Here is a 15684-nt window from a genome sequence, read left to right as displayed (position 1 = left end):
AAGGGTGTGCACAAGAGGACAGCTTATACGTCTCTTTTACTCCTTTCTGTTCAGAGTGCGCGTTTAACACCCCGCGGTTCTTTTTGCTTAGGCCTAGATTTTTGACTATGTAAACAGTGTTAGAAATCAGCTAGACCAAACAGTACTTTGGAAGTCTGCGCTTCTTTCCCCGTGTCCTTTATTTTGCGGCAGTATAAATAGGTACGAGTAGCAGTATCCTTTTGATCACTTTTCGCTTAATTAGGGGCAAAAAAATGCCGCTGGCGAAGAGGCTGTCAGGAACTCAAGAGCCACGGACACACACAAACACACATACAAAAAAACACGCTATTTCAAGGCCGCTGTTTCGCGGTTGCTTTGGCGATGTGTTCGCGACGTCATGGGATTTCTCACAGACCATGCTGCGTTGCACCATATAAACAAGGGGAATTCTCGCTCTGGTGGGAACGCAACACGGATCCATTGCTTATATTTATCGGTCAGAGCTTGTAAACCGAGACCAAGAAAGCCACACAGCAGGCCGCTAAATATGTTCCTAAACGGTGACTCGTTGATGGCGTTCAAAGCCATCTAAGGGGAAGTAACAGTTCATGTCCTGCCGTTTTTTTACAGGTGAGTCTAAACAATCGCAAAAGCTCTGAAGGTCATAAAATAGCTTACAGAGCCTACGCGACCGCATCCTGGTAACGCGTACTTGTGCAGCTAAGGGCGGTCACATTATTAGCTATTCTGAGCGAGAATGGATTCCGAGCAGCACAAAAGAAAAAAAAACGTAACATGTAAGAATACAGATTAGTGAGGCATAGAGCGCAAGATTGAAGTAAGTTTTTGTAGGGTTAGTTTGTGCTGACTTCGAATAGGATTTAAGAGCGCAAACAACACACACACGCACACACACACACGCGCGCGCACACAAACCACACACACACACGCGCACACACATACACACACAGACGCGCGCACACACACACACGCGCACACACAAAAAGAAGTGTGCGCGCGCATACAAGTGGACGAGACAAATGTCGTGGTGAAAGTCAGTGCCGTTTTGGCTTTTGTGCCCCTGTCTTGTTTGGACACCTAAATCTTATTGGAGTGTATAATACTGTATATACTTGTGTAAAGAGAGCGCCCGTTAAGGGCAGGTTTTGTTGCTTGGCTAGCTGATTTCTTGCAGTCATCATGGAATCCACAGAGCTTGCAGAGAGAATCACAAAGACGAGAACGAGAGACGAACAACAAGCGCTGGGGATTCCATGATGGCTCGTTAAGGGCAGCTCCTTCCTTATTCGCAGCCGATAATTTGAAACGAAGTTAATAAAGAGCCACTATTTTTCACGCGTGTACAATTTTTGTCCGTGTGGGATGCTCCGCATGGAGCGAGCAGACTGCCGCAGCTGCCTGCGACGCATATTACAATCATGCAGAAGACGCGTCGCTGCGTTCAGAGTTTGTCTAGAATTGCTATCACATGGAGGTTTCGCCACTGTGCAGAATTGCCTCCGCGCAATTTAACTCTTCTTATGTGCTGCGCGCATTCCGAAGCTAATGCAGGCAGACTTATAACGTATTAGCAGAGCCCTTCAATAATTTTAGTAGTCGTGAAGCTTCACTGTCGCGCTATGCGAGAACTCTGCACGCTGCCAAAGACGACCTCACCGCGGCGCCAGGTGCCGCCTGAGAGCACCGAACAGATGACAGATATGTGGCCGCTATTGTCAGCGATGTGTGATGGATTGGTTGGTAGTTTTCGCCTTTGATTTTGCGTGTTGCGAATGGTGCCTCAATTGATACTGAACGTCCGGTGTGGATCTGGATGTCGTTTCAAGATGTGTTCGCCGTGCCCGACACATTACGGAGCGAAGAGTGGAAGTGGGCCATACCGCAGGCAAAAATTACGGACTAACGGGCGAAGATTCCTGCGATCAGAGACGAAAAATGCGATAGGCGCATTCACGAGCGGCGACTGCTTCACTTCGGAGTCGCATAGAAGTATGCCAGACGTATGCATACAAGTTGTGCACGTATTCGTTCTCTGCATGAATAGGATGCATGGACTAAATTTTCGCCCACGACTTGCTTACAGAAGCTTAAACGATGCCCTATTTTCCCAGAACACTCCCGGCGTACTATTCTACAAAGGGCGCAAATATTGAAGATCCGCGGTGCAGATGACAAGCGCAGCATTCGGGCGTGACCGGGCGTGAAAGTATGACTGTCGGCTTACGAAATTCTAGCTGAGACTGCCAGTAAAAGCCGAACGAAACACAATTTCGTGCCGTACTATATCGCATCGTAGACATAGCCTCCGTTTGTTTTCGCGAAAATTTTTTTTCGCCAACTTTTTACCTTCCCACTGAGTCCCACAAATCATATTGGTACGAGGGGGCAATCCAAAGAACAAGACGACATGGTGACAGATGGTGATTTTTATTTAATGGCTGCGGCCCTAGCTCGAGCGCTCCATCCCGCGCCACTGCCCTCTCAGTCTTCGTAACAATATCTTACATGTAATCTTGGTCGAAAAACGTCACATTTGCCATTGCCGCAGTCGAGCCCTTGTAAAGTCAGTTGTGCGTCCTAGTGGCAGTTTCCGTCCCCATGTCAAGCTTACGGCGAAACTCAACAGGTGACCAGTAAAAATGTCAAAGGAATCAAGCCTTAGCTTCACGAAGGGTTCGCCGGAACAGCGCTTATTAGTCGTAATACACCGGTCGTTCGGGCTCCACTGCGCTTGGGGTTCCACTCACCCGGAAATAATGAGCAGAAAAAACTGATGGGGGCACTTAAGCTCCGCCTTAAAGTTACGGCGCGATAGCGTTAGTGAGTTGATGTCAATATATGCGAAACTGGTCACTCTCAACCTTACATTTACAGTTCCTTGGGAGTTCTCATACAATTCTTTTGCGCAATGGTGCAGCGTTTAACGAATGCGCCACTGCCCCGCAATGGCAGGTGCTGCCACCGGTGGGTCTTGAGCGACCCAAGCTGCTCTTTGCGAGCAACATCTCGCGACAAATCATTAATTTAAATGCCTGTCAGGTGGTTTGTTTGCTCACAATCCAGTGGGCAGGTTGTGATGACGTCACAAGGTCACGTGGCCTAGGTAGTTCCCCTAGGTTGCTCCTCAGGGGGCGGCCGCCTGGCAACCCGATGCCACCCTGTTTATCGCTCACAACGCCGACGCCGCATTTTCTGCACAACGGGGGCTTAAACGCTTTCGCGTTAAAACTCCACTTTCATGTAGAAACCGCACCGGGTCAAACTCGCGAAAAAAAACTGTGGCTCTCTCCCCAGTGCGTGCATTGTTATGACACCTACCCCCAGTGGAATCGGCGCCAAACATCGTTGAGGCGCTCTGAGTTTACATCACAAATTGCAACCTGATAGCATCGAAAGCTAGTAGTTGCGAGTTTAACATCCATTACAGGTACAAAGGCGCTGGCGCTGTCGGAGACCTAGCGCAAGTGTCTCGTCTTCTCTTTCTCTGTCCTTGCGGAGTTTGAGCTGTTTTCCTTTGTGATGAACAACCGGCTACCTCGAGATGTGTTATTAAAGTCCACTACAGGTAACCAGAACCATGGTATGTTTGTCCTTGTAAACAAAAACAAAATTGCTCGCTTTGCTTCCCGTACTTGCTGGAAAGGAACACCTTTAAGGAAGTAAGCTTGCCTAAAACAAAGAACGAAAACAAAGCATACACACTTTAAACAGAAAGAAGTGAAAGGGAGTAACCTGTACTCTAAAAGGAATAGAAGGAATAGGTTAGAGGATAGGTTACTCCTTTTTTCATTCCTATATAGGCGTATTCGCGGTTAGAGTGCAGGTAGCCCTGTATGCCGGACGGCACTCCTATAAAATGAGAGGGGCTAAATAATTTTGGTTGGTCACTTCACAACAGGAACTTTTCCGGGTATTCCCCCACCCCGCGCCTTTTATTTGTTTACTACTCTAGCGTGAACGTGTAGCAATGTGGGGTGGACGTCCATAAAAGCTGAGCCGGAACAGTATACTGTGTATCTGCCTCCGTGCATGGGTTCTGTGATAAACCGAGCCAGTCTAACTCTCCAACGAAAAGTTAGCTAGTTGACAGTCTTGTTTGATCCCAATTTAGCTCGTTTCGTACACCAATCAGTTCGTTAAAACAGATGGTTTCATCCGTATGGACGTACCGAGGTACGAGCAAAATTTGTTTCACAAACGTCTGCAACAATTTGGTGTTACTGTGTGCTCTGTATTGCAACCGGCTGGACGATGTTCTCCAGCCATCTATAGCATTAACGCGCAACACAATTTTCAAGGAAGCATTTAACCTTTAACACTCGAATTAAAAAGGAAACCGGCAAAAATAATCATTTCGCCCGCATTATGCGAGCAAGTGTACCGACATTAAAAAGTTGATGCCAGAAATTTTTAGGCGTTGAAATTAGAACATATCCATGTCGCCAATTCTTGACGCTCGGAGCTCGACCAGTTTTGCGCAACTAACCCGATTCCCGCGGATGACGAGCCGAAAGGCCTGCGTTCGTAATTGAAGTGGTATAAACTGTTTTTCTTGGCTAGAGATCGATGCATATTGCATCATTTGCAACGGAAGCGTATAGGGCATGCAGTCACTTTCTCCCTTTAACTCGGCCATGTGACGTTAGCTTGGTTGACGTCGATTTCACTCCTCGCAGCCCGCATAACGCAGCTGGTGAGCAATTTTCAATGCTAATGAAGGCAGCCATGTAGGTAGCAGACCTTGGCGGAATATAGGTGCGTGCAAAAAATAGGGAAATCGAAGGTACGTGTTAAGCAATTGCATTCGTTATCTGGCCTGATTCGTAAGCACTTATCGATCACGGTCAGCGGGTGCCTATTGCTTCACTTCTCTGTATTTATATTTTGGCATTCCTCGCGACGTCAATGTTTTCCTCCCATGGGAATTAGCGCTCTCCATCTTGGCTGCGTGCCGGTGACGGCTGAATTAATTGAACCCAAGGAACACTGCGTAACTTATGCGCTGCCACAGAACGCGATATATAGTATAATCGCGTTGCATAATTCGCACTGTGATGTTAGTTCCAACTGCGAAACTAACCACGCAAGCTACTAATACTATTTACCTACTGTCAATAAAACGGTGGCTCTGTGGTGGCGGCGTTCTGCCGTTAAACACGAGTTGGGTGGTTGGACTACTCGATAATGATTATGGCGGTTTGATTATGGAGGCGAAATGCGAACGATATCGAGACTCCTTGCTGAAGCATGCCCAGCATTATTAGACAAATATTTTGAAAATTGGAAAATTGTAAGGTACGCACCAAAATATTGAAGGTAATAGTCCGTTCTTCGGATTTCATACCCAACAATGCAGGGCAAAAGCACTTTTGAGCGGGAAACAGTTTATAAACGTAATTTTTTTCATATATAATGTAAGATTTCTTTATAACAGTCAATATATCCACAGATCACCCGACGGCAGTCCTGTATTTTTTCTTCAGTTAACTCCGCCAACGACGAACGCTTTGCCCATGACAAAGACAAGCACCGATCACGAGAACGCGGGCCACAAAACTTCACCACTTGTTGGAAAGTCTCCTGGAGAATCCGCACGCCAGGCCGATATGTATCTGAGGGCAGACGCCTTGTGGTCAACGAAAACCGTTTTATTGCGAAAGCATTTCTTGTCTCATGAGTGGCGTGTAAAGGACCTGTCGGCATGAGCGTGTCGGCAGCGGGTGTCGACAGCACATGTCCGCGGATGGATGGTGCGTCGCTGGATGGTAGGGTCTCCCAGGCTTCTCTACTTACTATATTTTGTCCCGCCGCTCTATAGGCTTTGTGACAGCATCCGTGACGTCATCATTGGGTAGAAACCCCGATTTGGTTTTGATTAACTGGTTTTGTCATTTTAGATGCTTCTACTTGGTATTATAAAAAAAATGTTTTCTTTTCTACCGGAGCGAGGGGACAATAAGGCATATGATGTGATGGTCAACTCAAAATGTTAAAAAAAACGGAGTTTGCCTCTAAGGGTGGAATGCGACAGCATTAGAACTCGCATTTGTCGCAGCTTCTGTTGCGACTTCTGTGCGTTTCTTTGCAATTCTCGTCAATTCTCGCCGGCCTCCGCTATGCTGTCATGGTGCCGAAATTTGCATATATCACGCTGTTTTTTTATCATTAAATTCGATTCTCTATCTATAGGTTGCTGTCTAGAATCTAGTTTGCTCACAACCCAGTGGGAGGGTTGTCTCAGGTGACATGACCTCTCTTGATCAATCAATTTTTAATGGCGACCTGCTTCATAAAATGGTGGCTAGGTTGCCACCTGCCAAGGTGGGCCCGTTGTGATGACAGAACAAGCTCACATGACATCTCTCGACCAATCGGGTGGCTCGTAAGGGCAGGTTGTGGTGGCGTCATAAGGTCACATCACCTCTCTCAACCAGTAAACAATTTCCTGCCACCGGACATCGGCGGGGTTTAGCGTAACGACTCTGCCACGGTGGACAGGTTGTGATGACGTTACAATGGCACGTGACAAGCCGCTCTGTCAAACAATTAGTGTGGACCATTAGGGCAGGGTGTGATCACGTCACAAAGTGACGTGACTTCTCTCAATCAGCCAGCGAACTTCGTGACACCGGTCGTTGGCGGGTTTTGGTGTGACGACCGCTCTAATGCAACCGGGTTTTTTTTTTTAATTGAGTAGTGTGCCCTTCGGCATAACACAGTTATATGTACTACTTAGGACAAAAGTTTCCGGGATGCAAGTTCTAGGAAGAACGTTCATTGTAGCTGCACCTCGCGACCCAATCGCCTGATATTGAATGAAGGCATTAAAGGCCTAAATGCTCCTGCCTTTCATCGCAATATCAGGAGGCTGAGTAGCGAGGTTGAGCTGCAATAAACGTTTTTCCTAGAACTCGCGTCCCGGAAACTTCTGTCTAGTACATATGAAGACCTGTGTAGGCTATAAACGCCCCCATGGCCTGCAATTGGGTCCCGTGTGTACAGATTGTAACCCCTGAGTTCGGCGAAGGTGACTGATTACGGGTATGGAGAGTGCGCTATCAGATGGCGGCAACCAGCAAAGCTGCGGCGATGGCTTTGCAGACAATCGCTGGCGAATTGGTCAAAATTGACGAAGCGCGCTCCAAAACCTTACGATACAGGCTGCTATTCATCTTCATTTCTTTTAATGCTCTCGCATTAAAAGCCGCAAAGCAGCACTAGGGAAATCTGAAGCCCTGTTCAGGGCACTAGGCCATTCGGTTTACATGAAGTTCTTGAGTGCGTGCTTGATTCCGCTAGGGGCTCTATACACGGCCAGAGAACTGCTTGTCCTCCGGGGCACCACAGCAACTGGCCTCAAGTCGACTGCTCGCTACATCACCCCAGCCTGCCCTGCCCCCCATGTCTTCCGCGAAAGCATTTCAAAGAGCCGCGGCGCTGTAATTATGATAATGCGTGTAAAAACGAACACAGATGTCTGTGGCTGCAGTAAGTCGTGCCTCGTTCGGCAAAGCATGCATTAGGCTGAAGTAAAAAGTGCGACGTGTGAGACTTTACCCGGCAGGTGTCGAAGAGTGCGGAGATCAGGGACACAGACACACAGAGAAAATAATTTCATTAACAAGCGACAGATGACGTGCTCAGGAGATCTTGAGTATGGATTAGCACCGTGGCGCACTAATCGTCAAGGTACCTGACGCCAGCCACGATCTCCAGATACAGGAGAGTATACGGGAAGGGGCGATTTCGCAGACCTTTTGGGCACTAGAAGGGACAGTGTTCCAGGGTAGGCTGGGTTGAGGGGTAGCTGGGGCAGAAGGATCCAGATAACTGGCGGGAAAGGCACAGGAAGGCTGGATATGAGAAGAGTGCTGGTGCAGAAGATCAGTCACGAGTGAGCTCGAGGGGGGGGTATAGATTGTTGTCAGCCAGCCCAGCATGGCCAGGAATACACATATTTGAGACCTCAGAAGAGAAAAGGGTATAAACAGGGAGGAAGGGAAAACTCAGGAGAGGGCCTCGTCTGAACTGCATGCCAAAAAGTGTGCCGGAAGTCGTGCGCTTTCGCAAGGACTACTGGAAGTCTTTGGCCGACGGCACAGCTAATAGTAACGGTGGCCGCAGCGGCGTCGTCTGCTGCATTGTCTTCTGCGCATGCGCAAGCGGGCTTAGACTGCGGCAAACTAGGGGGAGTGGAGCAGGGGGAGCTTTCCCGTCCGGCTTCAAAAAATGTGACGTGACAGCCTCTCCTTGATTCTTTCCGCCATGGGTATAATGAACACGAAGTGACCTGCAGACGGTGGATGCTGGAGACATAGCATGCCACTGCCGCCTTAGAGGCTTGTGGGTCCTCGCAGCTGATGTGCCGAGGTACCCTTCAATGCACGACACTCAAGATAGCCTTCGCATTATAAACCGAAAGTGACCTTAACATATGGCGTTATCGGTTATGTTTCGTTGCGCGCCATATCAACGGAGTAGCCGAACTATAAATACGCGTAAAAAAGCGAAAACAAATTTTGTGTATCCTTTAAAGCAGCCACGTACTACGTCGACCGTGCAATACGTGCGGTTATGCACATCAAGCACGTCATCATGCCAGTCCAAGCATTAAGAGGCTTAAAGCAAGCATGCGAACTGATCAGTGCGGAGACCGCACCATTCCGCAGGATGCACCGACTGTCTTCCATGTCAAGAGAGTAACGTCCAAGCGAAGGCGGACGACGTCGCCCAGAAGAGCACGGCTGCCAGGGAGAGTACTGCCACCTTTGAGCCGACGTTGCAGTGATGCCTGTCAGCGCACAGGCAGACCTCCTTCACGAACTGGTTGGCCATGTGCTCTACGAAACATCCCGTTGCCAGACTGTTCACGCACATCCACGTCACGTTCACCGGCTGACCTGCGATCACGGAAATGAAATGGGGACACGGAGAGACCAGTCAAGCCTTGTCACATGCCTCAAGAAACAATAGGTGATGCACTAATTCCAATGATTAGCTTGTTTGCATGATACAAGCGTCCGCTACTAGAATGCACCTGATGCAAAGCACGTTAATTCACCGTCTTATATAGGCTGTGCTCTCAAAACCTGCAGCATTTCAGCAAACGGCTCAATGCAAACAGCAACGCAGCAGGTCACAGCAGGTGGTCTGTGTAATCTCGTTTCACATGGAGCGGATATACATAGTAGATAGAAAGAAGGAAAAAAAGAAATCTAAAACGGACCAACTTGAATTGAGAAACAACTTGAGAAAAGCCTCATGCCGGTTACTAACTAACGACAAGATGACTTGTCTTTGCCTAGGCGACAAGTCCTCAACAACACGACAAGATGGGCGAATACAAACCCTCCTGTCGAAGTATTGGTTAGCGGATGGAAACTTTCCTCCGGCTCCCAAGTCAAGTTTGTGCTTACTAGGCGGGACCGTTACCCAACGTATTGCATCAAAATTTCAGAAGTTGCTTGAATGCGTCGTTGCTTGTTACGACGCTGTTCCGGAAATAACCGTCGGGTTCACTCTCTCTTGCCTGCAAGAACCGGCCTTTCGAAAAGATGAATTTCTTTTTAAACAAAGATAGTTCAATGTTTTCAAATGAAAAATCCAAACAGCTCAATGGGGCCAGGCGATGAGAATGCCGTACGACAGTACTGGTCGCTTCCAGTATAGTATTAACCCGCCCCCACATATCGTACGAAGGGAATCGCGTGGCGACCGCTGTAAGGCGTCCCCCACAGGCGACCATTGCTCCGCAGACGACATGGCGGACTCCTCACATCGCCTCACTTCACGTAGCGTCGCGGCTACAGAGAAGGCATGGTGCAGGCCCATCGCCCTGTAGACCTTGGACTTCTAGTTAGCGCTTCCGAACGGAAGCGCAATGCCTGCTCCTGGTCGAATACCAGCTCCTCAGTTGGGGATTTTGGTACCGACCTTCCGAACAATATGATGCCTGCCTGGATACAAGGTTACCGCACGACAGCCTCCTGTCGCCCACCAAACCTGAGAATAAAAATGTCTTAAATACACTTTTTACAGGCCTCACCGAGCTTTGATGAAGGCCATAAACAGGCATTTAATTTTTATTTATTTATTCAGTACCTCCACCGCATTCAGGCATTGCAGCAGAACGGATTTCTTCGCCGTGTGCTGTGCGATGTCAGTGCACGTTAAAGATCCCCAGGTGGTCGAAATTATGCCGGAGCCCTCCACTACGGCACCTATTCTTCCTTTCTTCTTTCACTCCCTCCTTTATCCCTTCCCTTACGGCGCGGTTCAGGTGTCCAAAGATATATGAGACAGATACTGCGCCATTTCCTTTCCACAAAAAACCAATTATTATTATTATTCGGAAAACAAGAGGTTATTAGAGGTATTCATACACCCAAATGGTGGTAAAAAACACCAACGAATGTAATTCTTGCAATGACAGGCGGAAAAAGAATCGTGGCACACGGTGTCTGGAGAAAAAAAAATACCGAAAAATGTCACCGTTAAAAGGGATGTCTTTGAACTCCAGAGGGTGATCATTTCTTTGAGATACATATGCGAAGGTGACTTTATGTATTTCACTAATGTAAGTTTCAGAATAACATAAGCTAAAGTAAAGGTTTATTGGCAGATTACTTTTGTAAGTGTTTAAGTCCAGCCACAGGAAAGTATATGTTAAGCCTTTGTCGTACTGAGTTTTCTATTATAGTTTCCAATGAAAAACCTGGCAACCCTGTTCTGTATTTTTTATAGTTCGGTGATTAGGTCTAATGTGTAAGAGTTCCAATACGCGTATGCGTAGTCAAATATTGATCGTGCATGTGTGAAAACCATTGCTGTTTAAAGCCATTGGACAGGAACTGAAATTTCGCGTCAAGAAACCTATAACCAAAGCCGCTCTATTCCTTAAGTGATTAGTGTGCCTAATTTATTGCCAATGCGAAGCGGAAAAAAAAGACCTAAGTATTTGAATTCCTAAAGTGGGGCTAAATTGGCGTCACAGATTCGATACGTCTGCTCTTGGTAGGAGTGTTTCCTTGTTAAGGGGACATGAATACATTTTCTCACATTTAATGATCTTCCAACGTACACACTGCGTTGCCATCACCTCCAAATCATTCTGATAAACTTCATTTTCACTGAAGTTGTCAATGACTGGTCTGCACAAAACGCAGTCGTCAGAAAACATTCGAAACAATGCATCTGTAATGTCATTAGTATATGGTAGGAATAAGAGCGGCCCCAGTACTGATCCCTGAGGTACAGCGGAAGTGTTTGGGGCATTGATCGAAGAAAAACCGTTCAGAATCACAGAATTTTGCCGGAAAGAAAGATAATTTGCAGTCCATTTGACCACATCTACATCCAAATTACAAGCTCTAAGTTTCTATACAAGTAAGCCGCACGCAACGACACTGAACACCCTCACGAAAATTGAAGAAAGCACAGTCAAAAACTAAATGCTTGTCAGTAGCCAGAGCTAAATCATCTGTAGACTCCACCAGCTGTGTCATCATCATCATCATCATCATCATCATCATCACTAGCAGCAGCAACATGACTACGCCCACTGCAGGGAAAATACCTCTCCCATGTCTATTCAATTAAACCTGTCATTTGTCAGCTGCGGCCACCGTACGCTCGCAAACTTCTTCACCTCATCCGCCCTACTAACTTTCTGGCGTCCCCCAATACGCTTCCTTCCACTGGAATCCACACCGTTACCCCTAAGGACCAGCGGTTATCTTGCCTTCACATTACATGCCCAGCCCAATTCCATTTCTTCCTCTTTTTTTTTGCAACAGTGTGAGTGCTGGCATAAAGCATTTGCAAACATAGGTACACAAAGGACTCTCGAAGAAAGTCCAGTAACATCCGGTGGTGGGGTCCAAAAATCCATTCTTCGACATCTGGTGACAGATACTGCGCCATTTCCTTTCCCCAGCAGCCAATTCAATTCAACATCTGGTGGACGGCCTGGGGGCGGCCCGCACCGGAGAAGCTGTTTCGGCCGGATACCACGCAAAGAGGGGCAGGTCCAAAACAAGCGTTTTGTGTCCGCCTCGCATTTCTTCCACTTGATTTTGACTACGATGTCATTGACCCGCGTTTGTGCAGCACAGAAAAATGCGCGAAAAAATACGCGCTGTCTGTCGTTTAGAAGATTATGCTTTTCAATATATGACATTATAGAAGAATAAATTATATCCTCCGTTACTTTGCAGCGGACACTTGTTAAATATACCGGTCTGTAGTTCTGAACGTTGCTGCATGGCCTATTCTTAAGTAAAAACTCGACGCGTACCGACTTCCAGTCACTTGATAAAGCAGCATGGTTTAGAGACTGTCGAAATAGCCGAAAAAGCCCTTGCTCCCGTGTTACGCACCCGTGTTCCCGTAGAAGGTCCAGCGTGCGCAGGCGCCGTCCGCCTTGGTGCAGTTGCCGCAGCGCGACGACGCAAGATCCGCCCTGGTGGGCGGCTCGGAGAACGCATCTTTGCCCAGCAGTGGTGGCTTGAACGGGTTGTCGATGGCGTGCTCCACGTGGCCGTACGCCTTCTCCCACCGCCTTGCGAATTCCTTCTCGAGCTTGGTGTTAACCTGCTGCTCGGCCAGCCAGCTGCACTGGAAGCAGCTCAGGCTACGCCGACCCCGCTGTAGCCGCTGTAGGCGCTGGTGGGCCGCGCACGAACACGACGCTGCGCCAGGTTACGCGTTCCATGAACGTTTCCCCCTTTTCGCACGGAATATGTTAGAAGGTAGGGCAGGCATCAACACCCAAGTTCAACACAAAAAGGATTGATTTGAAAGCTGAGTGGTCCATGTTTTCTAAACGCCGCGTCATTCACTCATGGGAAAATTTCACGCATGGGCGTGACTAACAGCTTGTAAGTTTGGCGCCAAATCGAAATGTTGAAATTTGACTTTTTACTCAAGGATAAGGCTTGGTAAGTCTCCTCATGTGCGCCTAACGGCGTTAATGTCCGCCCACCAACAAATAGGCTCATAGATTCTCTAATAGCATCCTTTGAAAGAAGGAACTGTTTCAAATATTCTTTTTTTTTCGCAATGCCTTAACCAAGTGAAATCATTTACCAATGTGACCCCTTTAAACGCTGACACTTTGGAACAAGTGGTTCGTTGACTTGCTGGTTTGTTGTTGTTGTTGTTAGCCTATCAAAAGATGGCACATACCCACACTGGGGGATCGGCCAAGAATCGGGTGGCTATTCACCTGAACGCAGTTAATAAAAAGGAAAAGCACGTGGGAGCGCAATACCGGTGAATTCTTCCTCATGAACAGAAAAGGGATGAGAGTTTTGATTTGAAAATTATAAGAATAATAATAAAGAGAGGGATTAAATAATAATGATTAAGTCAAAGGGTAATAATTGATAGAAAAGAAAAAATTTAGGAACACTTAGCAAGGCAGTCGGTGAGATTCTATCAGGAAATTTAGAACAGCGGTACAAACAGATCTGATAGATTTACTTGAAAGCTCTGATAGATTTACTTGTGAAGCATTGCTGGTTTCATTCATATATAATGCTTTGTACACTTTCTTTTCTTCTCCATGATGTCACTTCTGCCCACGGGCCCTCTGCTGGACCTGCATTATATGACAAACGTGTGAGGTAGGAAGTTGAAGGGAGGCGAACAATAAACGGCAGCTGATCAGCGTGTACGTTTAGGGGAACGGCTGAGGGCAGTGCGCAATAGGTGGGTTCAATGCTGCAAACAAGGCTCTACACAGGATAGTTGACGAAAATTCTTGCTTTAGGCTGTGTTTATTTTGTTATCTTAGTTTCTTCACTTTCTCCTGTAATTTCATGGGGAGCCTGAAGGCACATTAATGGATGTAAAGAAGAAAAGAGAAAAGTGCGAAACGAAGCCAGTAAGAAAAAATAACAGAAAGGAAAATAAAAGAGAAAGAAAGGAAAAAAGGAGAAAGCAGGAAAGAAAGAAAGTGAGATAGAGAAATAGAGAAAGGAAGAGAGAAAGAAAGAAAGAATCAAAGAAAAGTGTGAGCTGTGAAGGGATCCTGGTTTGAAAAGTTGTTTTGTACAGTACCCACGAAAAAAAAAAATGACACCAGCAAGGCACTGGCAATCAAAACGGAGACAAGACTGCTAGGCCCCTCCCATTATTGTAGCTGAGGAGAGGCCGGCACAAAACAGCTGCTGGCTGGTGAGCATCGTATCGCTGTTTTCCTTCCCTGTTTGTTCGCCTGCCGATAGTGACAGAGCACAATAGTTCACATCTTACCTGCTTATCGAAAGCAACGCTATCTACTTCCTCAATCAGTATTTGAGCGTTAGGACGCTGAACTGGTGTGAAGGATACGAGGCAGTGCTGGTCTACGGCCGGAAAAGAATGTCATTGTTTTCATGTCGCCGAGAACGCAGACCCGCTCTAGAACCGGTAAAACATTATCTGGAACGTGACCTGACAATACGTAAAACGGACCTTTTCTTTCTTTTCAAAGGCTGTGCGATAAACGGACGTTCACAGGAAAAAAGGGGTTACAGACTACAGGATAAAAGCGCACTATCTTAAACATGCGCCAAATAGCCCGTCAGAAATCCTTGGTAAAACGGACCGTTCGGCGAAGTACTTCTGCAAAAAAAATGCGCGCCCGTCACAGACATCCCCACTCCTCCCCCCTTTCGCACACAGACACACAAATACGCACAAGCAAAAAAAAATTGAAGGATGCTTAACCTTCTTCTTTAAGAGTGAGACGCGACAGCGTGTTGCAGCGTTGCCAAGGGGTGCACGGAACACCATCGCCCGTTCGGCGCGACGCGTGGCCCGTTGGACAATTTAAGGAAAGGACGCCTGTTTCACATATCTCGGTGGACACCCGAACCGGGCCGTAATAATAATTGTTTCTTGGGGGGAAAGGAAATGGCGCAGTATCTGTCTCATATATCGTTGGACACCTGAACCGCGCCGTAAGGGAAGGGTAAAGGAGGAAGTGAAAGAAGAAAGGAAGAGAGAGGTGCCGTAGTGGAGGGCTCCGGAATAATTTCGACCACCTGGGGATCTTTAACGTGCACTGACATCGCACAGCACACGGGCGCCTTAGCGTTTTTCCTCCATAAAAACGCAGCCGCCGCGGTCGGGTTCGAGACCGGGAATTCCGGATCAGTAGTCGAGCGCCCTAACCACTGAGCCACCGCGGCGGGGCCGGCCGTAAGAGAAGGAAAATGAAATGAAAATTGCTTTTAAGGAAAGGAAATGACATCTGTCTCACAATTCTCGCCGGACACCCGTACCGCACCGTATGGAAAGGAAAATCCCTTCCCTTGCGGTGCGGTTCCGGTGTCCACCGAGATGCGCCATTTTTCGCTCACGTCCAACGCCGCCGACGACACCGACTTTTCTGCGACACGGGTTCCTTAACGCTGTCGCGTTAATAGAGTGAGAACGGCATGGATAGCCTCGCCCTCGCGGATTTCGCTACATATAGCGATTTCCTCGCTCTGGCCCTGGTTAGGGCGCTCGACTACTGATCCGGAGTTACCGGGTTCGAACCCGACCGCGGCGGCTGCGTTTTTATGGAGGCAAAACGCTAAGGCGCCCGTGTGCTGTGCGATGTCAGTGCACGTTAAAGATCCCCAGGTGGTCGAAATTATTCCGGAGCCCTCCACTACGGCACCTCTTCTTCCTTTCTTCTTTCACTCCCTC

At 47.6% G+C, this 15684-nt stretch overlaps 1 protein-coding gene across 1 annotated transcript; it reads right to left on the bottom strand.

Moving 5' to 3' along the window:
- Positions 1–7601: 7601 nt before the first annotated feature.
- LOC144129832 (uncharacterized) lies at positions 7602–12702 on the bottom strand (the record flags this gene model as incomplete). Its single annotated transcript, XM_077663899.1, has 2 exons — positions 7602–8903; positions 12381–12702. Coding segments are annotated over 2 exons (531 nt in total), but the record flags the coding sequence as incomplete, so codon positions are not given.
- Positions 12703–15684: the final 2982 nt, after the last annotated feature.

This window comes from Amblyomma americanum, chromosome 4 (assembly GCF_052857255.1).
Source record: "Amblyomma americanum isolate KBUSLIRL-KWMA chromosome 4, ASM5285725v1, whole genome shotgun sequence".
Taxonomy (NCBI): domain Eukaryota; kingdom Metazoa; phylum Arthropoda; class Arachnida; order Ixodida; family Ixodidae; genus Amblyomma; species Amblyomma americanum.
This window is presented reverse-complemented; position numbering and strand designations above follow the sequence as displayed.